Here is a 24739-nt window from a genome sequence, read left to right as displayed (position 1 = left end):
AGACAGCCAGTAGTGCGTCAGTTAAAGTCCCCAGAAGTGGACTTTAGGTCAGAGAGGCTCCCGGAAGTGAGTCTGGTCAAGTTCCCGGAAGTGGACTTGAGGTTACAGAAACCGACAGTATTGCGGCATTTAAAGTCCCCGGAAGTGGACATAGGCTTAGAGAAACTCACGGAAGTGAGTCCATTTAGGTCATCGAAAGATGACATAGGGTTAAAGAGACTTATAGAATTATGTTTTCAGCAATCCCCGGAAGTGGACAACAGGTTAACGCTTTCGGAAGAGAGCCAGGTAGGATCTAAGGGGATAGAAACTTGTAAGGTAAATGAGTTCACAAAAGCATGTAAGCAGACAAGTAATGCCGAAAGTAGTTCTGTTCATGTAGAAAATAACGAAGTAACAGGGAGTTGGAACGCATATGAATCATGCAGAAGTTCTACATGGAGAGAATTAGAGGCTATGCGTAGAGTTTTACTAAGCAAAATAAAACTATTACAGAATAAAGCAGTAAAATTCTATACGGATAACAAGAATATTACATATATTCTAAAATCGGGGAGTAATGTTGAGAACCTACATACAATTTGTTTACAAATAAATGATGTTTGCGAATTGCACAATATTAGATATAATGTTGAGTGGATACCTAGAGTAGGAAATCAGAGGGCAGATTATTTAAGTCATTGCTTAGATCCAGATGACTGGTCAGTTAGTGAACATGTTTACAATTTTTTAGATAAATTATGGGGACCGCACAGTATTGACAGATTTTCCACACAATATAATAATAAATGTGTTAGATTCAATTCAAAATGGTGGGTGCCTAGCACTGAAGCTGTAAATTGTTTGGATGAATGTTGGTCAATAGAACTTAACTGGCTAGTTCCGCCACTAAGTATGATTACAGAATGTATAAAAAAGATGGCAAAAGATAAATGTAAAGGTACATTAGTAATACCAAGGTGGCAGTCTGCACCGTTCTGGCCATTGTTAGTAGACAAAAATGGCATATACAATGTGTTTGTGAAAGACGAATATGTATTACCAATTGTAGGTTCTGTTTGTCAAGGCAGAGGAAACAATGGTGTTTTTAGTAAAGAACCATTTTCTTTCAGAATGGTAGCACTGAGATGTAGCTTCACCGACAAAGATAACGTTTAATTATAATCGAAAATTACAAAAGTTTTACATATATTTGTATAAGATCATATGTTTTTCAGGTGTTGACTTAAGACACAATCTCAAGAGGAAATTTGACGAGGCAGGGGTCACGGTGGAAAATTCTGACTATGTAGTAGATCGCATGGCAACACATATTCTTAAGTCCAGAGCAGACGGAACTGTATCAAAATATTCTTATCAGGTGAAGGCTTTCAAAGATTTTTGCGAAAGTAAAGGGTTTTCAACTAACCCAGCTCCGTCAATTCACGTTGCTATGTATCTTTCAAATTTGATTGACATTGGCAAGTCAGACAAAGTTGTTACTTCAGCTTTTACGCTATAAAGTGGTTACATAATATAAACGATTTAAATGATCCAACCGAAAACGCAATAGTGAAAAGCATGTTGGAGTGTGCCAAACGGATAAACTCTAAACCGGTAGTGAAAAGGGACATTATTTCATCTGAGCATTTGATTGAACTTTGTGACATGTACACAAATAGTACAGATTTTATTGTACTGAGAGACTTATCAATGATTTTACTGAGTTACTCAGGTTTTCTTAGATTCAGCGAAGTAAGCGATTTAAGATGTTGTGACGTAACATTTAATTCAGATTACATAATTCTTCGTATTAAGCATAGTAAAACAGATTTTTAGAGCTGGTAGAGATGTATTTATTTCTAGAGGTTCCACTAGTGCATGTCCAGTATCAATGTTACAAAAATACATGCAGTTCGCTAAGCTTCACAATGATTCCGAAGTATATTTATTTCAACCCGCGTGCAGATCAGGCTCGAAATGTTTTTTGCTTAACAAGAATAAAAAACTGAGTTATACTCGCGCTCGAGAGTGTATTGTTCAAAAATTAAGGTCTGTAGCACCTGATCTGAAATTAGGTACCCACACATTACGTGCTAGTGGAGCCACTACTGTTGCAAACACATGTGATGTTTCAGAGCGTTGTATTAAACGCCACGGTAGATGGAAAACAGATGTTTCCAAAGATTCATGTATTGATGATTCAGTTGAAAAGAAATTACATATTACCAAGCAATTAAAACTGTAGAAACATAAAGTATTGAAAATGTCAGTGACTAGTTAATTAAGTATCATTCTCGTCTTACGAGAGTTAATTTTTCGAATTTGAAAACGCTATGCTAACCTTTTAACGTTCTATAAAAGTCTTGCCCACTGCAATTTGTGTTGATTATGTTGTACGCAGGTGCGTTGAGACTTGCTAGTTCTGCACGTTACGCAGTATAGTGCAGAATGAATGTCTCAACATTATTGTAGTACACTGAGCGGTTAAGTGAAGTGTGAAGTCAGATGACTTAATACGGAACGTTTTGGTTTTATTGGAGGGAAAATCCAGTTCTAGGCTTGACTTCGGCTACGTTACACGTACTTTTCAAATTCGAAAAAATGTGAATATATATTACTTACATACATGTAAAGATTAAAAATTTCAGATGCATTCACTTTATGAAAGCTATTTGCATATTCAGATAGAGTCCGTGTTTCTGATATTCCGAGGAATGAATTAGGGTTTATCTGTTTTAGTTAAATCCTACGTGCATACGCTACGGTCACACGTTTTTTTTTTTGCCTCACAGAGGTTTCGGTTCGTGGGCGGCTGTCATTCCTGTGACGAATATTCGGTGGGATCTGTCATATTTACCAATGTATGGTTTATAGAAGTATAAAATAAATTATTACAAAGGTTTGTTTCGGATCCGACCGAGGTATGCAATTTACAGATATGGACGAACTTAGTGTAATACTGTTTTTAGATAGATAAAAACAAAAGTTTCAACATGCAAAATATGTTTGTTAAATTGAATAATTGTGTATTATGTGACTGCTTCTTCGTCCAAAATAAAAGTCTTGCCCACTGCAATTTGTGTTGATTATGTTGTACGCAGGTGCGTTGAGACTATGCATAATATACTGACTAAAGGTTAGGGTTAGTATCACCATGGTTACAAAATATATATATTTAAGATATTTTTCGTTCAATTTAGTTAATCCGGTATATACCGGAGCCTGTAATTTATACCGGCGCTCCAGCATTTAGTCACATTTTTACTATTATACGACAGTGAACGCCACATAGGGTGTTAATGCTTTGATCGTACATGTAAAACAAACATGTTTCCTTTTTATTTATTATTTTCAGTGGTTTTAACTCAAGTTGACCGATTTTGTACCTCGTTATCAATAAAATGTCTATCCAATTCGTGCATTGTCTTGTGAAATTGCCAGATATATGTTTCAGTTTTAATATTTGAATGTTATAATGAAAAAGAAAAATTATAAGAATGCTCTTGCTAGTGTATAGTGTGTATGTAATTGTGGAATTAAATGTAAAAAGCATGTATTAACGGAACAAATTCATCCATGCTAAATGATTGCTTTCTCACTAACATGTCCCAAACGATCATCGTTTACATTATACTCGATTTTTATCATAGAGTTCTAGTTTCTTTTACACTTTAAATCAAAGCAAAAGTCTTCAACATAATATTAAACTGACACATTGAAGCTTAGTAGGCTGTTTCATCCTTTAGGACAAGCGTATTTTCATTGCTGTGATATTCCTTCTGTGGTCAGTCTTCTATTGTAAAAATGCTTTTTTAACCAAAGTGGAAAGTATCAGGAACAGAAAGGTCAGTTAAAATTCTCGATGTCATTTGTCAGGCATACGCCTGTAAACAAATAATATTGTTTCAAAATTAATACTGCTATTTTCTTTGTTGTACTTTGCGGACTTAATGGTCAAGTTATATGCATATCCGAGCAGTAAAATCGGTGTAAATGCGCACTACGTAAGCGGCCAGACTCTTCTCGCACACCATACCTATAGTTCGGACTTCTTTATGTGTAAATGCGTGTGCACAAAAATGACAAATTTTGCCGACACCTGGTTAATTGTATTGTGTTTTTAGAAAAGTAATAAATGGAAATAGAAAAATAGCGCTCAGCTCATTTACCTGGATAGTTCAGCTTTATTATGTATGTTATAGTTTTTCGCACTTGTGATTGATGACATAGAATACTTGTACCGAAAACTGTGGCACGAACATACTGATAACTTTTCCCACTTTAGTCTTTTAATTAAAGTAAGAGTTTAGTACTTCATGGTGTTAACGTACTGTCACATTGGAATAAAGTTTGTTTTTCAGTAACTTCGAAATTCCTCAGAAATAATACCATGAACCCCACACATCTAATTAATACATTTCAAAATAGCATAGTCCTTAAATTGCCCACTTGTCATTTTAAAGTACAGTTCATGAAGTTCATGTTGGAGGGTAGGTTGTGGTGGGTGTTTAAAGATTTAAGCGAATATTTCATCATATGTCAGATATTTCCTTAATAAATAAAAACGTAGCTCATCAACATTTTTGTTGGTTACCTTTTCGGCCTGTAATTCCGTACATAGCAGATGAGTACACCATAAAACAAAGCTACACGATATTTAACAAGTACAAGAAACATCAAAAATTGCACATAAACTTGTCAAAATGGCAAATTATAGCGCAAATACTGATTTATTTCTAATCTAGTTTCTCTTATTCTGTCTCAAGTCTTGTGTTTTATTAAAACGGCACTAAGTCTTTATTGAAATATGGGATTTTTTCAAAACTGACATCATGTGTTCTCGACGTAGTATCTTTATTATATGACACACAACAAACATGAATATAAATCAAAGCTCAACAAAGAACTGAAAACGAAAATAGAATTTAAGTATCCGTTCTTGAGTAATCCATAAAAGAAGTCCCCAAGGGTCCACTGTCAAAAATGGTTAAATCACTGTTTTACTACTAAACACTAATTATGCGTATATCCTCCGCGCTGAATGTGACACTCTGCTTGATACCGCTGATTAAGACAAACAACTGTACTCCGATGAATTTCAAATATTGCTGCAACATCCTGGGGTCGCATACCAGCTTGTAAATGTCCCAAGGCACGAGCCCGGTCTTCATTAGTTAGTTGTCTTAACGGACGCCTTGGCAGTACATTAGCCATTATTGTGACAGTGGCCAAACTTTGAATATGGATCGCAAGTTTGTTTTCTTTTACAAAATTCATTTTACAAACAAAGTAATTAAGTTTAAGTTACTAAGTGTTTTATTGGTCAACAATAGAATAAATTACTCATATTCAGGACTTCGTCTGTGTGTGAGGGAATAATGCAAGCAAGACTATTCTGAGCACTTTTCAAATTTGTCCTTGTAACAGATATCTGTTGACTGTGGTAAATCCAAAAATGCATGTAATTTTTTAATTTGTGCTATAATGAAGAAAACATCCAGCTGTGCAGGACTTTTTTTACCGCGTATATATTCATAAATCTTCCGTAAAGGACATCAATCTGTCCGATTTCCAGTGTAAGAGATGTGGACTGCTTAATGCAGCAATAAGCGTCAGATCGCTGTGTCTGTACTAGTAGAGGGTGAATTTGGCGCCCTGAGTGGCTGCCTTTGCGCTATTTAAAGCGCCTTTGAATGCGTTTATCATGAAAAGGGCGCTATATAAATCTGGTCTAATATAATAACATAATATATATATTAGGAAAAATAATATTTATATCAATCTCATATTCTTCAAAATTGCAATGAACATATAATTTGATTAAAAATGTGATTCCAGCGGATATCTACTATGCTTGAAGTGTGTGACTTCTTAAATATTATTTGCAAAAAAAAAATAACAACTTCTCCCCAATATCATGCAAGTTACATGGTGCCATCCCAGTTCATTCTTTATTTCATACAAACGATTACATATACATATACAATTTTTTGTACTTCAGAGCGTTTCAATAATATGATACCTTAAATAGACTGTTAGTATAATATGTCTACTTACACATGTGCCAAATATCTGAAAATATTGAGATGTTATACATATTTAGCTAAGAGTATGTGGCGAATAAGAAAGCGTTTGCTGAAACAGTTGAACAGGATTTAAAATGGAAATGTAATGTTGTACAAAAAATACATATGTAAGAATATTTGTAAGCTGTTTTTGATGTGAACATCGTAGACACTGTAGTGCTCATGTTACCCATCACGACAGATAATCCAATTAGATATACATATTAGTTGGTAAGCTTTCTTGATAAACAATATTTTTATTCTTGCAAGAAAACTGACGCTTCTTCATTAAAAAAAATGTTTGTGGATATTAAAGAGAAAAAGTCTTAAATTCTAAATCAGCTTGTTTTCACATGAGTGCTAATCGTGCAGTTCGAGCAGCACTGGTGCTCCTCTTCGGTGGAATTGCGCACTACTTGTAAGCGATTTGCGCACATAAGTTTGCCAAATTTACAATTGATAACTCACTTTTCTTTGAAATATTTTGCTTTTGAAAAAGGATGTAAAATATCGGGCTTCTTAGTGCGACTTGTACATAAAGACTCGTCGTTGGAAATATGTGTTTCATTAGTGGAAGAACATGTGAGCTACGATGAAAGGTCTGCAAGCCTACAAATCACAATACATCATTCAATTCATCATACAATAAATCATTCATTTTTTTCCATTTATTTTCACTAATGCACTATTTTAAATATTTTATTCGACCTTAAAATTATTTCAAATTTTGTATTGTGTTCGTCTTTTTAGAGAAAACTACACTAAATAAAACATATCACTTTGAACCTGTGATCCGTGTTAAAATGCAAACAATTATTTGGTGTCTTTGTGCAGAGTGTAATCAAATGAAAATTGTAAGCTTGATATTTCTGTCCAAATTTATCTGAAAGTTGAAACAAAAATGAGATAAAACACTAAGTAGGGACATTTTGAAACGCACCTATAATATCCCTATTCAACAGTTCAATTTACTCAACATATATGTATGCATATCAAGTAAGAAGTTAACAGTGATGTTACATTTACTATTGTACATGTATATCCGTATCAAATGTTATGTCAATATATTAAGGAATGTCAATAATACGTAGTGTTTTTTTTTTCTAACTCTTTTTATAACATTTTATCTACATCTTCATTACATGCCCGATTGTTGAACACTTATATGAACAGCCGGTCCATAGATTGTGCTATATCAATCTGGCTAAAGTACTTGATCTTCTAAACGAAGATCTGAGAACGACCCATTCACATTCGTCTTCTGTATATTTTGGATTTCCAGTATTGCTATTTTTATTTTCGCAAGTCTATTTTTATTTGAACCAATCAGGCAACTTGTTCGAATGTCAAAGAGTAAGAAAAATTTGCAGTCAATCCAGGGCTCGAACCTTAGACCTCTCGCTTACAGAGCAATACAGAGCAAGTGCCCTACCGACTGAGCTAACTGGCTATCTGACATCTTTCGACATAAAAATTGTAGATATCAAAAGCCAAGGCTTTTTAAAGCTTGCAGAATTTTGTAAGTTAGCTTTTGATTGGCTAGCGGAAGGGTCGTCAGAACGAGGCTGTCAATAGCTCGTTGTCAGATCCTATGCGTAGCGTAATAGGATATGTACTTTAGTCAGACTGGTGCTATATTATCGGTCTATATTCAGTACATGTTTAGTGTACTAATTAGTCAAACAGTTTCAAATAAAATAATTATTGTGAAAATTAATTTCTAATATCATGTTATAAGCATTCATGGTCAAAACTATTTCCAAGGTAGTTAACATGGGTTTTTTTAATTATATACACATGTATAGCCCGAATTAACACTTACATATTTTGTTTTACCTTTAGCTTGCTGTATACTAATCGCGAAGCATTTGGTTTATTTTGCTATCTCTTGTATCTTGTTATAATTATCTTCTAGCTTGTTGTATTTGATATACCTTGTCAATAACTTCATTATAATGTCATGCTTACATTGGGCATGACAGATGAATAGTTATAAACAACTGCGAATGAATAACCAGTTAAATAGCATTTCCATTTATAACCGAAATAAATATAGCAACATTATTGAATTATTACTTCTGAAAGATGAAGACTATCAAAAAAGTAGATTTCTGCAGGAGAAAAGATACCTTCATATGGTGTTGGCAACGATTTTTGTATATCACTTTTAAAAGGTCTTATATACTATATTTGTAACCGTTAAAAGACATTCAAACGAATTCTGATTAACCTGGATATAACCTACATAGCTCTAGAATGTCGTTAGAATACTAAATGGTCTGTCTAGTGCATAAACCAAAGATAACTCGTGGCACAAATTTGAAACTATTTTGCGAATGAATAACCGGTTACACGGCATTTTTCTATTTAGAACCGAAACAAAAATAGCAACATTATTGAATTATGACTTCTGTAAGATGAAACCTGACGCATGCACTGCAGTGTATTATATTATCACATAATTTGTAAAACTGCCAATTACTTTGTCGAAATTTGATATAGCGGCAAGTATTATTTTATTTATTTACACTTCTTAAGAATAGAAAACGTGTGTTTAAGTGACAAAATTGAGATTTCTTTAAGGAGAAGTCACCTTTATATGGTGTTGCCAGCGATTTTTGTATAACACTTATAAAGTATTGTGTATTATTTTTGTCCCCGTTAAATGAAATTCTAACGAACTCTGATTTACGTAGATGTAAGCTACACTGCTATAAAAGGTCATGACACTACTAAATATTCAGTCTTCATAAATCAGATTACTCGCGGCACTTCTTTTGAAAATATTTTATTATACCAAATTGAATGATAATTTTTTCACTCAGCATCATTCATTTCTTATTCACTTACTAACATTAAGACACATGTGCCTTTTGTTTTTGGGACTGTAAGTGTTTTTATTTATTTCTATATTATTCTCTATTACCGGTATTTCCATTCATTTGATTCATGGATAGAAATTGATCGATCGGTTTATTCATTCCTCGCTCCTGAAAATTTTAAAAGTTCTTAAATACAGTGCGTCGCTCATTTTGCTTATATTATGTTAAAATAATCACAGTTTATGATTTGCCTTTAAGAATTTTTTCTTAATTATTGTTGTAATGCATGTTTGGACAAATCTATCAATAAACTTCGGAAGCATAGAATGCAACCTTTCAACCTAGTAACATAATAGCAGACTCGGATTGATTGAGTCTGTTCATTAGAGGTAATGGAATGTGCAACACCTCTAACGCCCCTAATGCCGCCTTGTGTTCTATTATTATGTTGTTCTATTATATTACAACTGAATGTTCTCTTTGATCACAAAGGGCCAAGTTTTATTTGATTCTTTGTATGCTTGCACACTCTGCTTTTGACTAAAGAGAGTCAAAAGGAAGTGCGGAAAGGAGGCCTGGTCCTTCAGGATATTGTTTTTAGGAAAGGATGTGCACCGGGTAAAAACTAACGACCATGAACAAACTAGCAGATGTTATTTCTTCTTGGAAAGATTGTACATGAATAATAAGTTTCCAAAGGGCAAATGAATCGAACGGTCGTATGCATTACCTTATTACCAGTTTGCAAGCAGAAATTTAGACGAATAATTTGAACATTGACTATATGAAAATAAGCAGCATTCATGAGAAATCATATGTAAAATATGCACAGATATTAAAACTAACTCTTGTTTCAAACAAGAACAGTTACATGAAAACTTGTCATAAAATAAAATTTATATTAAAGTAAACTGCGCGATTATACGGAGGTCATAATCAAAATAACATTTGGCGCACATTTACAACAAGTAAAAACAAATAATTATTATAGTGAACACAAGAAAAAGAAATGAACCGTGCCATGTGAAAACCAACATAGTGGTTTTGTGACCAGCATGGATCCAGACCAGCCTGCGCATCCGCGCAGTCTGGTCAGGATCCATGCTGTTCACTTTCAAAGCCTATTGCAATTAGAGAAATGCGCAGGCTGATCTGGATCCATGCTGGTCGCAAAACCACTATGTTGGTTTTCTCATGGCGTGGCTCAAATAAGTCAATCCTTATAATCGGCAAAGTTTCCGTTTCGCTTTTTCATTTTTTGAATTATTATGCTCTCTGATTTAAAAAATCAAAAGCATTTTAAAAATTAAATTGAAACCATAATCACCAGGTAGGGAAATAATCTAACTTTGAAAATAAGTGCTCACACTTATGTTTTGTTCCAAACTAAGAAAGTTATTTCCGTTTTTTTCTAATATGGCGGCTATTGGTTTCGGATTTGACTCAACGCTGAAATACGTGCATGAATACAAAAATAGCAAAAAGATAAAATAAAAAAAATCATCGACGTGCGAATGCCTCGGTCAAACCACTCAAATTGCTTGAATTAATAGATATTGGATTAGTGACGATGATAACTCAATTAGAAGTTCTCATGTTATAAGTTTGTAACATAAGTCATCAAGTGCCTAGTAAATTGATCTGAATGTCACGATTGTGTAGGTTGAGATTTCATACGTATGACTGTAGAGAATCAGCGCCTGCTAAATCGGTGCGACAACTAATTTCAGTTATTATCCCTCTAATATTTGGGGGTAGATGTCACTTTTATTGTCTTTTCCGTCTTACCAATCTGAAATATCGTATACGTTTAGGTAATATATACCGGAGGATTAGCAGATCTTTGACGTTATCACATGCCAATTTTGTCAGGTCTTGTTTCGTTTTGCCGGGTTTGGCGTCGCACCGACACAATCATAGGTCATATTTTTTCCACTGCCGTAACGTAGAATCAACATTTATTAAACAAAATTTATTTTTAAAATATTTCTGGAATGTCTAGGTCTGTAGCTCTCAAATACTGAAATATCTTCCATCCGAGGCATATAAGGCGCGTTCAGACAACACCAAAAAGGCCCTTTGAACGATTGACGAAGTTCCAGAAATCTTCATATACCGTTGCTCTGTTACGGACCTCTGTGGGATTTGTGTTTATATTCCGAGTTTCAATATATTTTGTAGATAGAAAGCTGACATGTCGTACTAAAACCATGGTATTTTCACATCGCTATATAGAAAGTGATGAAAATTGACTCCCGATCAGCAAAATAAAAAAAACAACAACAAAAAATGAAATCAAATCCACGCACATACATTTAGACCGGGTGACCCCTGCACTAGACCCTTGACTGTCGACCACTGCAAAGGCGACTTTCGTTTTCAAATTGACAAGATTGCTAAAAATGTGCCGGTAGTCCAAAAGATACGGCGACTATCCAGCTTTGATGGCGGAGGAAGACCCTATGTGCCCATTCCTGTACTATCTCACATCACGGGCGAGCACCTGGGTAGAACCACCTACCTACCGTAAGCCAGATAGATAGCATCCTCACATGACGAATTTAACGCCCCGAGTGAGACTCGAACTCACATCGGTGAGGGGCAAGTGATTCAAAGTCACGGCAGCGGCCTTAACCACTCGGCAAAGGAGGTCCCCACATAATTATAAGATACTATATAGTTATATATAAAGACATTGTTTTCTGGGATGTGATACATACAGAACAACATTATTTTGAAAACTTATTAGTATTTTTAAATATATTTTAGATAGTATACAGTATCTTTCAAGCCGGGTAATACATATGCCCTAGTTGGGCGGGGGTGACTGTATTAGTAGGACAAAGATAATGGACCTGTGCGAGACGAGTGCCCTAGTTGGATAGATAGGTATGCCCTGGTAAGGTGAAAATGTGTTGGGCTTTTAATTGCTCTCGATTGGCAAAAATGATTACCTTAATCAGGCGAAAATGGCTTGCCGTACGTTAAGCTTAATCTACTTCCACCACATGGTTTTAGAGGAGATGTGAAGAAAAGTGTGGACGGATGGACGGACGGACGACGGCCGACGGCCGACGGACGATGAGAGTTCACAACGAGCTAAAAAAGTAACATCAGGATTATTTGTAATTCGCAAAATAGGTGTAGAAGGCAGATATACAAATAAAACAAAAAAAAACATTTGAGCAGCAGCATGAGAAAACCAACATAGTGCGTTTGCAACCAGCATGGATTCAAGATCCATGCTGTTCGCTTTCAAAGCCTATTGCAATTAGAGAAACTGTTATCGAACAGCATGGATCCTGACCAGACTGCGCGGATCCATGCTGGTCGCAAATGCATTATGTTGGTTTTCTCATGGCACGGCTCAAATGTACTTCCTTGTGTTCTTTGCGAAAGTATGTGCATTAGCCGAAGCCAATAAATTAATCTTGCATTTCTCGTGCAGACAGCAGAATGAATTATGAAAGTTAATGTAATTATTTTGCATGTAGCTGGGAACAAAAAGGTATGTATGACATCAAAATCAAATCCTATTCTGTTCTGTGATGTTGCGTGTAAACAATCTTCAGTAATATTAACTTAATAAATCCCCTTTAGTTCACGGGCAGACTTTGTAAAAAAAAAAAACGGTTTTATTTTATACTTCTTACGTACCACTCTGTATCTATATTCATAAAATTGTTCTTTATATTTTAGACATCAAGTATTTTATACAGGAACATTTCTTGCAAATGCCAAAATAACCTAACATATAATGAACCTGAATGGTTTATTATACTGTGAACTTATATATGAGCCGTGTCACGAGAAAACCAATATTGTGGGTTTGCGACCAGCATAGATCCAGACCAGCCTGCGCATCCGCGCAGTCTGGTCAGGATCCATGCTGTTCGCTATTAGTTTCTCTAATTCCATTAGGCTTTGAATGCGAACAGCATGGATCCTGACCAGACTGCGCGGATGCGCAGGCTGGTCTGGATCCATGCTGGTCGCAAACCCACTATGTTGGTTTTCTCATGGCACGGCTCATATCCTTTTTTGGAGTATCATTTTGTGTACTGATAGGTTAGTTATTTCTACCAGTGTCACACATACCCATAAAGTAGTAAAACAAAACAGTAAATTATATAATACTATCTTCGAAACAAACATCATAATGTGCCCGACAGCGCCAAAAAGGTCAAACATCTTGTAGTATCACATCACGAATTTATCATACTTCCATGACACTGCGAAAATCTGAAACCTGGTTTTATCTGTTATAGGTGATCTTTGAAATAAGTTTTGGTCACTTTGCTGGACGCACCAACTTAAAATGATGTGTCAGTCGAGCGTGTACGATTACATTTTGTCTGTTAACATTTGAAAAATCGTATCAAATTTATTGATATTTTTAAGTACATGTAGTTACCTTGAGACATCTGAAAATTTCAATGTATGCTGTTTACAGCTTAACGCTATGCTTTCCTAACGGGACAGGTAAAAGTCTCAAGCCTACCGGGTCTCAGTGACTTTGACGCTTGTCTCCTGGATCCCTAATGGTGTTTCTCGTCTTATCCTTTCTGCAAAGGCACCGAGTACAAGCGTACGCGAATTTTTTGTGATTTACCTTTCTAAGGCGGCACCCCACTGTGTTCCTTTATTTGTTCGTTTTGTATTCGTGTAGTTGAATTGCGTGTGTGCATGCGTGCGTGCGCGTGTGTGTGTGTGAGTGTGCGTGTGTGTGTGTGTTGCATGTGTGCGTGTGCGTGTGTTGCTCGTGTGCACGTCCGAGTGCTGGGCTGCGGTGTACGGAGGCTACGTGTTTGGAACGTAAAATTCCCTGCTGGATATTTGTCCTTGTTTCGTATGTATTGTGCCTTCAGTTAACAATACGTTTGTACATGTTTCGACTGGCGGGAGTAACTTTTTTTACAGTGTCCTGTAATCTTAGAACATAGCGGGAATAACAAGACTTAGTGAAGTTTGTATACATTTAACCGATTTAAGCTCCCCATTTGTGTTTTGCTAATGAGAATTCCAAGGATTCCTTAATGCGTGTTTTTGTCATTATCTATTTGTTTAACTTTGGTTTGTATGGTTTGTATAACTATCACTACACCCATTTACTTTCGCTGTAATGGGGAATTGTTTTCAGAGGCGCTGCTTGTCATATTAAATCATTGTCCTTTAATAGTTATTTGCCCTTGCTTTTTTATCCGTTTTGTATCTCTTTTAGAATGTCAATCCAAGGTCATAAATGACAAATGAAATGGCATTTAACCACTTCTGTGCCAAGGGCCGATTTTGGGCCGATTGCTTTTACTACGTTGAGTGCCAAGGGCCGATTCGGGCCGATCTGTACAGAACATTTACACCGTTCATAGAATGAGCTGAACTCTTTTTTTCTCAACACAGAAACATAATTTTGTTCCTATGGATATGAAAACATAACAACGTTGCAAACATATGGTGACGTCATTTTTGAGATGACGTTACACAAGAGTTTTCAACGTAATAGTATTTCCCGCGAAATAATAAATAGATTTCAGTCGTTTGAATGTAATACGTCCGACCGAAGAAATCTTCTTATAGTACAATTTTTTATAGAAACTTCGATTTTTAAAGAAGAAATATCAAATTAGGATGTTCTTAATTCTTTCGTTTCATTCAAAATGAACGATCGATACACTGTCGGACCAGTATATGTTCACAGTATGACACAATACATGTTCTTTAAAAACAAAAACAAAAAACAAACAAGAGGGCCAAGATGGCCCTAGGTCGCTCACCTAAGAAACACTCCATAACAGTGTAAAACATGTTTGACCTAGTGATTTCATGGAAACAAATATTCTGACCAATTTTCATTAAGATTGGACCAAAAAATTGGTCTCTTGCGATAAAACAAGCATTTTCTTAGATATGACCTAGTTTTTGACCCTAGATGACCCATGTTCAAACTCGACCTAGATTTTATCAAGGCAATCATTCTGACCAAAATTCATGAAGATCAACTGAAAAATACAGCCTCTATCACATACAGAAGTTTTTTCTTTGATTTGACCAAGTGACCTAGTTTTTGACCTCAGATGACCCATATTCAAATTCAACCTAGATTTCATTAAGGCAATCAACCTGACCAAATTTTATAAATATCAATTGAAAAAAACATTCTCTATCGCATACACAAGATTTTTCTTTAATTTGACCTAGTGACCTAGTTTTTGACCTCAGATAACCCATATTCAAAACCGACCTAGTTTTCATCAAGGCAATCACTCTGACCAAATTTCATGAAGATCAATTGAAAAATACATCCTCTATTGCATACACAATGTTTTTCTTCGATTTGACCTAGTGACCTAGTTTTTGATCCCAGATGACCCATTTTCGAAATCAGCGTAGATTTTATTAAGGTAATCATTCTGGGTAAATTTCATGAAGATCAGTTGAAAAATACAGCCTCTATTGCATACACAAGGTTTTTACGTGATATGACCTAGTGACCTAGTTTTTGATCCCAGATGACCCATTTTCGAACTCGGCCTAAATTTCATCAAGATAATCATTCTGACCAAAATTCATGAAGATCAATTGAAAAATACAGCCTCTATCTCATACACAAGGTTTTTCTTTGATTTGACCTAGTGACCTAGTTTTTGACCCGAGATGACCCATTTTCGAACTCGGCCTAGATTTCATCAAGGCAATCATTCTGACCATAATTCATGAAGATCAATTGAAAAATACAGCCTCTATCGCATACACAAGGTTTTTCTTTGATTTGACCTAGTGACCTAGTTTTTGACCCGAGATGACCCATTTTCGAACTCGGCCTAGATTTCATCAAGGTTATCATTCTGACCAATATTCATGAAGAAGAATTGAAAAATACAGCCTCTATCGCATACACAAGCTAAATGTTGACAGACGACGGACGACAGACGACAGACGACGGACGACGGACGCCGGACATCGAGCGATCAGAAAAACTCACCTGAGCATTGCTCAGGTGAGCTAAAAACATACAGACAAATTAGTATCTTGTTGAAATGTTTTCCTTTTCATCGTCTTTATTCAAGGAATGTCCTAACCTGTCGTAGACTGCCTTTGAAACTTTTCCAAATTTGTTATAGTTATACAAACACGAAATCTGCATTTGTTTGTTTGTTTGTTTGTTTTTATATAAAATTTGGTGTATATATATTACAACTGTAAAAAAGAAAAAAAATATGATCTTGAACTAAATAATACTCGCACTTTGTTGTTATGGTTACCAGTGTATGCAGTCATTGAAAACCTAACTGATATATTTACTTCAGGCATTTTAACAATAATTTCGTGTAGTAGTCATTTCACTTAATCCAAATTTACTACTCAGTAAGAATTATTGAAAGTCTTAATTAATTCCAAAGCTAGAAATGCTTTAAAATCGTTTTCGAGCAATATCGTTAAAACATGACGTTACGGAAAAATGCAGGTCAAATATTTTGGATAGGAAGCAGTTGTTTGATTGAAGACATTCAAATGTGACTATAAATACCTTGAAATATTTTGTTAAAATGTGGCTTGTTTTTCACAAAAAAAAGCACGAATTGACAGAAATAAAAATCCGTATGCGCTAGATGGATATCCGTATCATACATGTGCCTGGAGTATTTTCATTTATCATCACCTGATAGATAAATAATTGTTTGATTCAGTGTTGTTTCAGTCATCTTTTGGTACCTGTTCGGTTGTGTTCTATAATCAGATCAGTTTTTTTATTAAGCAGCAAACATAACAGCTGTATTCGGCTCTTGTGGATTTTACAAGGCAGGATGAAACTCGGCGCTTGCACGACTCTTGAGATCGGAGCCTGGCAAAATTAACTAGAGTCGAATACAACATCTTTGATAAAGTTGCCGCTATAATAAACCTTATAAAACACTCAAATTGTAATATGTTATTTGAGCGTTTAAGTTAATTTGATGGATTTGCTGGATTTTAATTATATAATTTTTTCTCAGTGAATATTAAATTGAAGATAATTGGGTTGATACTCCAAATTTTAAAAAAGGTTTTCATGTTTAAGAAAATACATAGCTTCTACAGTTATGTTTATCGTCATGATTTCAAACAACATCTGTTAGATGATTCAACGGCATTTTTTTACACAAATAAATGTGTCTCGTTTTTATATCTAAACGACTTTGGGAAAAAAAGAGTATTCAACTGGAGCTAGCCTGGCTCTCTGGCTGCATGGTTATTTTTTTATATAAATACTGCAAGCAAAATAAGAAAATCTTTAGCCTCTAAAATAGCACATTTTATCTGATGGCTGAACCATATGTTCGAAGTCAGGGGCAATAAAAAAGTCAACGAAGAAACAACCTGCTGGAGTTACTTCCCTCTTAATGAATAAACATATATATGTAGAACAAACATAGGGACGGGAGCCAGTCTAAACTGGAGCCTGATTACCGAGTAAATAGACATTTGCGGTTTACAGAAATAGACAATATAGTGGCGTATACACAGCAGCTTTTCGTTCTAAAATAACTTATACATGCTACATATGAAATTGCCAGTTTGGAGGGATTAATTCCTGCAGGTATGCGGAACTGTGATAAGAAACATTCTTTGCTCAACGACTGAGATTAATCAATTCTCAATGATTTCAATTCCATGCATTTTGTGTTAACGCCACATAATCCCTGTCTTACTTATTTAAAGGCGTACAAGCTTCTTCTTTTCTTTCACACTTATGTAAGAGAACAAGTAACAAAATGAAAAGAAAGAATGCCATAGCTGTTTTAAATGAACTGAAAAAAAGAAGATATGTTTCATTGTTACAGTTCATCTTTTGCATCTACTTGTAAGCTATTAGCTCAGCAGGAAAAAACAAAATACTTAAAATCAGGAAGTTGTAGCTTGACATTCTGGTTGAGGTGAAGAAAGATCAGATGAATGGAAAATATGTGACCTTATTACAAAACATCTCTATCATCTACTTAGCTCAACAGGAAAAAACAAAATACTTAAAATCATTCTCTACATGGTAATTTATGTACCACGTCTAATCTCACTCGTCGTCCACCTCTGATTGAAACTTCCTTCAGTCAATTGCAGAGAATATAAGACTTACATATACAGTAGCTGCTATACATGTATGTTAATACTATTAGGATTCGGGTAAGGAACCCAGCAACACTGTTAATGTTAACTTAACACCGTATTTATATAAAATGCAGCTGAAAAATATTTTTCATTGCACCGTATGCTCAATGCAATTTCTAAAGCGAGACGGAAATTTATTTGTTGTACAGAGGTTGTTGCTCTTGAGAAGTTAATTTAACCGCCTCGAGAGCCTAGTAGTAGAGCGTCCGCTTCGAGTGCGCGAAGATATTCGGTCCACAGCCGCGTCATACTAAAGACGTGAATACTGGTACCAGTAGCTCCCTTGCTTGACGCTTAACATTAAAAGGGAAAATGGCTTCTCTTCTCTCATACCCTCATGGCGATGGATTCTATCAGGAATGAGTTGTCGATAGTGATTAGTGTAAGTTGTAGAACTTGTTTCACAACCGACCCAAAATATAGGCATAGGAAATAGAGATCAATATAATTGCACCTTTACTAATCCTACCAGGTGTTCTGTATTACAAAAGTGGATCTATTGTGACATTTTGATACAAGCAAAACTGTATTATCTGCACTATTATTTACCTACTGGTACTTCGTTTTATTATTGGCTTGTTAAAAGTTAATTTTTTACCATATGTAAGTTGACAGAATCATAGGAACCATGTCTTGAGGGGTAAATCAAACATAAATGAATAAATCCTTAATGATTTTGTTGTGCAAAAAAGTATGATATTGTGTCTTAAACAGTTTTCATTTTCCACTCAATTGTGTAATTGCAAGGGAAGTAAACTAATAGATCTCTACTTATAAGTACTAGCCCAAGGCAAGAGTTGTCATTCTTTGTGGATCACAACTTTAAATTAAAAATTAAAACTTCTGTTATTGATATTAACAAAACTATCATAAACTTCACATTTGTGAAATCATTTTTGGTTATTTCAAGGACTTGGAAATTAATTTCTAGACTTTATTTAATGTAATTCTATCATTGAAAATTTTAGGGCCTATCTCTACAAAATAAATTAGTATGAACTAGGTTAATTTACCATGAATTAAATGGGAACGAAAATATTATTTTTATAGCGAGGTATTTGCTCCTCAGAGGTGTCTTTATCAGAGATTATACTTTAACTTAAATGTTCTTAACCTTCAGCCTGCTGGCGGCGAATATTTCAGCCTTTGCGACCAGTGCAGACCAAGATCAGCCTGCACATCCGTGCAGTCTGATCATGGTCTGCACTGTTCGCTATTCAGTCAGTAAATTCTCAGTGAACACCCCTTCAAATAATAAATGGTATTGCCCAAATTGAATGATGGACCAGTCCATTTAGGAAATTTAGCAGGCTAAGGGTTAAGAAATAGCGTTAAATCCCATTAAGGATAAAATGTTTTCTTACAGTTTTACACAGGTACTGGTGGGTTGATACATATAGCTAAGTAAATCATCTTTAATAGATTGTTGGCAATATTATGAGCAGTTGTTGTATGTTGAGTGTCACATTTATTGTTTTACATATATTTTATGCCTTAAAGGCAAAAGAAAAACGAACGCATACATTGGCGTGCAGAATTTACTTGTCTGAGCGCCGCTAAAATGATATATTGATCTAGAACGCACTAGTGAATAATCTTGATAAATACTTAAGGTGGTACTTAATCAATATGAAAAACTTATACATACATACATACATACATACATACATACATTCAAAGGGCAATTATTTTGCTGAAAACAGACATATTTTGGATAAAAGTTTTGGGAAGTAGTAGTGCATTCTTAGATGGCAATATTTTTATGTCTCTGTAAATCATTACGCAGCCACAACTGATTTGCTTTTGACTCGTAAAAACATGGCAGTTTCTAAAAGTTAACATAACAGATCTAAGCATTGACCCTGTTAGCTTGAACGTTACCTTTTAAATTTTATAGCTTATTTGGCAGCGAAGTAATTCTAGTTTAATATCGTATATTGTCTAGCAGACAATGTCTTCCAACGGATTATGCTTTTCATTTCTATATAATAGTTTATTTTCGCACAAGTTCATTTCTTCCTCTTTTATAGCATCGTTATACTTTACGTGATTTTGATTTGTAACTAGAATATTTAACAACAGAGGAAAGTTATTTTCCATAAAGTTTATGGGAGATCGACGTTGAAAATCCAGTAAACTAGAAATGTATTTTTTCTACATCTATCTACTGCTAAGCAAATGCAATTATCTGCTTATGATCAGTTTTATGAAAGTTTCATTTAAAATATGAAAAAACTTTATTCTACACACATACAAAACAAACAAACTCTATTAACGCATGATCAATTAACCGGAACGCAATGACTAATCTAACGTCAGGATTCTCTAACGGTTTCGACGTCATCGACGTAACTTTGGCATCTTTTGAATTTTCTGTTGGCAGCGAAAGGTTTGAAAACATTTCCTCGTTAAATAAATCATTTTTATTCAATACTTCCTTGAACATGTATCTATATAGCACATTACTTAGCTATAAGTTTAGCGTTTTCTTGCAGCTTCGTGAAAACCAAATATGGTTTGTTAGTACATGTATTATTGTACATATAGGGTTGTAAATTTTGAATTATTGGGATCATTGAGTACATTCATATTTGCTAGGGGGCCTGAGAGGTGTTGCACATTTTATCATCTCTCATAAACCGACTCAATAAGCCCGAGTCTGCTATTATGTTTGTTGCTTGTTTGCTATTATTCTTTCAAAGGATCTTTTCACAGATTTGATTACAAAATTATAACAATATCTGGCTTTGCAAATTGCACTGTTAAGAAAAATATGTTTTAACGAAAATATCTCTTTATATTTTATTCATGAGCGATTTTGTTTGATAATACATCGAAATTCTAAAACTTTCTAGTTCAATATTTTAAATTGTGGTACATATAGCGAATCTACAGAACTAAAAGTAGATTTTTTTTTTATTTTTGAACAAAAATGAAATCATTGAGAAGCTGTTGTTTTCATGTCAGGTCGCCAACTGGGCTTGACTGATTCTTAAATGCCTTTGATCTTTACCGTCAAACTATAATGAAAAACCCCTACCGACATCAGGTGCATATGTAATGTATGTACATTATATGAAAGAATTACCACCATCTAGAAAACTTTGAATCCAGAAAACGAAGTGTTGGTGCGTATGCGAATGTTTTGGGTTGGGGTAGATGAAGCGTGTTGTGGGGATGGGTTGGATGAAGGATGTTGTGGGGGAGTGGGGTGGATGAAGAATGCTGTGGGGGTGGGGTGGATGAAGGATGTTGTGGAAGTGGGGTGGATGAAGGATGTTGTGGGGGTGGGGTGGATGAAGGATGTTATGGGGGGTGGGGTGGATGAAGAATGCTGTGGAGGTGGGGTGGATGAAGGATGTTGTGGAAGTGGGGTGGATGAAGAATGCTGTGGGGGTTGGCTGGATGAAGGATGTTGTGGAAGTTGGATGGATGAAGAATGCTGTGGGGGTGGGGTGGATGAAGGATGTTGTGGAAGTGGGGTGGATGAAGGATGTTGTGGGGGTGGGGTGGATGAACGATGTTATGGGGGTGGGGTAGATGAAGAATGCTGTGGGAGTGGGGTGAATGAAGGATGTTATGGGGGTGGGGTGGATGAAGGATGTTGTGGGGGTGGGGTGGATGAAGAATGTTGTGGGGGTGGGGTGGATAAGAATGCTGTGGGAGTGGGGTAGATGAAGGATGTTATGGGGATCGGGTGAATTACGTTGTGGGGTGGGTGGCTTGAAGGATGTTGTGGAAGTGGGGTGGATGAAGGATGTTGTGGGGATGGGGTAAATGACGTTGTGGGGGTGGGATGGATGAAGGATGTTGTGGGGGTGGGGTGGATGAAGGATGTTGTGGGAGTGGGGTGGATGAAGAATGCTGTGGGAGTGGGGTGGATGAAGGATGTTATGGGGGTGGGGTGGATGAAGGATGTTGTGCGGGTGGGGTGGATGAAGAATGTTGTGGGGATGGGGTGGATGAAGGATGTTGTGGAAGTGGGGTGGATGAAGGATGTTGTGGGGATGGGGTGAATGACGTTGTGGAGATGGGGTGGATGAAGGATGTCGTGGGGGCGGGTTGGATGAAGGATGTTGTGGGGGTGTGGGGTGGATGAAGAATGCTGTTGGAGTGGGGTAGATGAAGGATGTTATTGGGATCGGGTGAACGACGTTGTGGGGTGGGTGGCTTGAAGGATGTTGTGGAAGTGGGGCGGATGAAGGATGTTGTGGGGATGGGGTAAATGACGTTGTGGGCTGGGGTAGCTGAAGGATGTTGTGCGGGTTGGCTGGATGAAGGATGTTGTGGGAGTGGGGTGGATGAAGAATGCTGTGGGAGTGGGGTGGTGAAGGATGTTATGGGGTGGGGTGGATAAAGGACGTTGTGGGGATCCGGTGAATGACGTTGTGAGATGGATTGGATGAAGAATGTTATGGGGGTGGGATGGATGAAGAATGCTGGGGGAGTGGGGTAGATGAAGGATGTTATGGGGATGGGGTGGATGAAGGATGTTGTGGGAGTGGGATGGATGAAGAATGCTGTGGGAGTTGGGTGGATGAAGGATGTTATAGGGGTGGGGTGGATGAAGGATGTTGTGGGGATGGGGTGAATGACCTTGTGGGGTGGATTGGATGAAGAATGTTGTTGGGGTGGGGTGGATGAAGAACGCTCGGGGAGTGGGGTAGATGAAGGATGTTATGGGGATGGGAAGGATGAAGGATGTTGTGGGGATCGGGTGACGTTGTTGGGTGGGGTGGCTGAAGGATGTTATGGAAGTGAGGTGGATGAAGGATGTTGTGGGGGTGAGGTGGATGAAGAATGCTGTGGGAGTGGGGTGGATGAAGGATGTTATGGGGGTTGGGTGGATGAAGGATGTTGTGGGGATCGGGTGAATGACGTTGTGGGGTGGATTGGATGAAGAATGTTATGGGGATGGGATGGATGAAGAATGCTAGGGGAGTGGGGTAGATGAATGATGTTATGGGGATGGGGTGGATGATGGATGTTGTGGGGATCGGGTGAATGACGTTGTGGGGTGGGGTGGCTGAAGGATGTTATGGAAGTGGGGTGGATGAAAGATGTTGTGGTGGTGGATTGGATGAAGGATGTTGTGGGGTTGGGGCGGATGAATAATGCTATGGGAGTGGGGTAGATGAAGGATGTTGTGGGGGTGGGGTGGATGAAGAAAGCTGTGGGGGTGGGGTAGATGAAGGATGTTATGGGGATCGGGTGAATGACGTTGTGGGGTTGGTGGCTTGAAGGATGTTGTGGAAGTGGGGTGGATGAAGGATGTTGTGGGGATGGGGTGAATGACGTTGTGGGGCTTGGGGTGGATGAAGGATGTCGTGGAATTGGGGATGGATAAAGGATGTTGTGGGGATGGGGTGGCTGAAGGATGTTATGGGGATGGGGTGGCTGAAGGATGTTGTGGGGAGGCTGAAGGATGTTATGGGGTGGCTGAAGGATGTTATGGAAGTGGGGTGGATGAAGGATGTTGTGGGGATGAGGTGAACGACGTTTTGGGGTGGGGTGGCTGAAGGATGTTATGGAAGTGGGTTGGATGAAAGATGTTGTGGGGGTGGGGTGGATGAAGGATGTCGTGGAAGTGGGGTGGATGAAGGATGTTGTGGGGATGGGGTGGCTGAAGGATGTTATGGGGATGGGGTGGCTGAAGGATGTTGTGGGGTTGAGGTTGCTGAAGGATGTTTTGGGGGTGGGGTGGATGAAAAATGTTATGGGGATGGGGTGGCTGAAGGATGTTGAGGGGTTGAGGTTGCTGAAGGATGTTTTGGGGGTGGGGTGGATGAAAGATGTTGTGGGGGTGGGGTGGATGAAGGATGTTGTTGGGGTGGGGTGGATGAAGGATGTTGAAGGGGTGGGGTGGATGAAGGATGTTATGGGGGTGGGGTGGATGAAAAATGTTGTGGGGGTGGGTAGGATGACGTTGTGGGGTGGGGTGGCTGAAGGATGTTATGGGTATGGGACGGCTGAAGAAAGCTGTGGGGGTGGGGTGGATGACGTTGTGGGATGGGGTGGCTGAAGGATGTTATGGGGATGGGGTGGCTGAAGGGTGTTGTGTGGGTGGGGTGGATGAAGAATGTTTTGGAATGGGTTTGCTGAAGGATGTTGTGGGGATGGGGTGGCTGAAAGATGTTGTGGGGGTGGGGTGGATGAAGGATGTTGTGGGGGTGGGGTGAATGAAGGATGTTGTGGGGGTGGGTTGGATGAAGGATGTTATTGGGGTGGGGTGGCTGAAGGATGTTGTGGGGATGGGGTGGCTGAAGGATGTTGTGGGGGTGGGATGGATGAAGGATGTTGTTGGGGTGGGGTGGATGAAGGATGTTGAAGGGGTGGGGTGGATGAAGGATGTTGTGGGGGTGGGGTGGATGAAAAATGTTGTGGGGGTGGGTAGGATGACGTTGTGCGGTGGGGTGGCTGAAGGATGTTATGGGGATGGGATGGCTGAAGAATGCTGTGGGGGTGGGGTGGATGACGTTGTGGGATGGGGTGGCTGAAGGATGTTATGGGGATGGGGTGGCTGAAGGGTGTTGTGTGGGTGGGGTGGATGAAGAATGTTGTGGGATGGGTTTGCTGAAGGATGTTGTGGGGATGGGGTGGCTGAAAGATGTTGTGGGGGTGGGATGGATGAAGGATGTTGTGGGGGTGTGGTGAATGAAGGATGTTGTGGGGGTGGGTTGGATGAAGGATGTTATTGGGGTGGGGTGGCTGAAGCATGTTGTGGGG

At 37.7% G+C, this 24739-nt stretch overlaps 3 protein-coding genes across 3 annotated transcripts in view; 1 reads left to right on the top strand and 2 right to left on the bottom strand.

Annotated features, from left to right (window-relative positions):
- Nucleotides 1-24739, bottom strand: part of LOC123551357 (venom nerve growth factor-like) — an 88853-nt gene that overhangs the window by 49300 nt on the left and 14814 nt on the right. The window lies entirely within an intron of this gene.
- On the bottom strand, nucleotides 21320-21924 carry LOC128556583 (uncharacterized histidine-rich protein DDB_G0274557-like; the record flags this gene model as incomplete). Its single annotated transcript, XM_053542111.1, has 2 exons — nucleotides 21320-21670; nucleotides 21796-21924. Coding segments are annotated over 2 exons (480 nt in total), but the record flags the coding sequence as incomplete, so codon positions are not given.
- On the top strand, nucleotides 23353-23758 carry LOC128556582 (chorion class high-cysteine HCB protein 13-like). Its single transcript, XM_053542110.1, has 2 exons — nucleotides 23353-23519; nucleotides 23563-23758. The coding sequence occupies exons 1-2, from the start codon at nucleotides 23353-23355 to the stop codon at nucleotides 23756-23758; spliced, it is 363 nt and encodes a 120-aa protein (XP_053398085.1).

This window comes from Mercenaria mercenaria, chromosome 4, assembly GCF_021730395.1.
Source record: "Mercenaria mercenaria strain notata chromosome 4, MADL_Memer_1, whole genome shotgun sequence".
Lineage (NCBI taxonomy): Eukaryota > Metazoa > Mollusca > Bivalvia > Venerida > Veneridae > Mercenaria > Mercenaria mercenaria.
Note: the sequence above shows the minus strand (reverse complement) of the source record. Positions and strands in the feature narration are given on the sequence as shown.

Excerpts from the sequence above, each read along its gene's own strand:
- LOC128556582 (XM_053542110.1), top strand. The coding sequence starts at position 23,353 with ATGGATAAAGGATGTTGTGGGGATGGGGTGGCTGAAGGATGTTATGGG. Across the intron at positions 23,520-23,562 it reads GAGGTGAACGACGTTTTGGG|ATGTTGTGGGGGTGGGGTGG; the intron begins GTGGGGTGGCTG and ends GTTGGATGAAAG.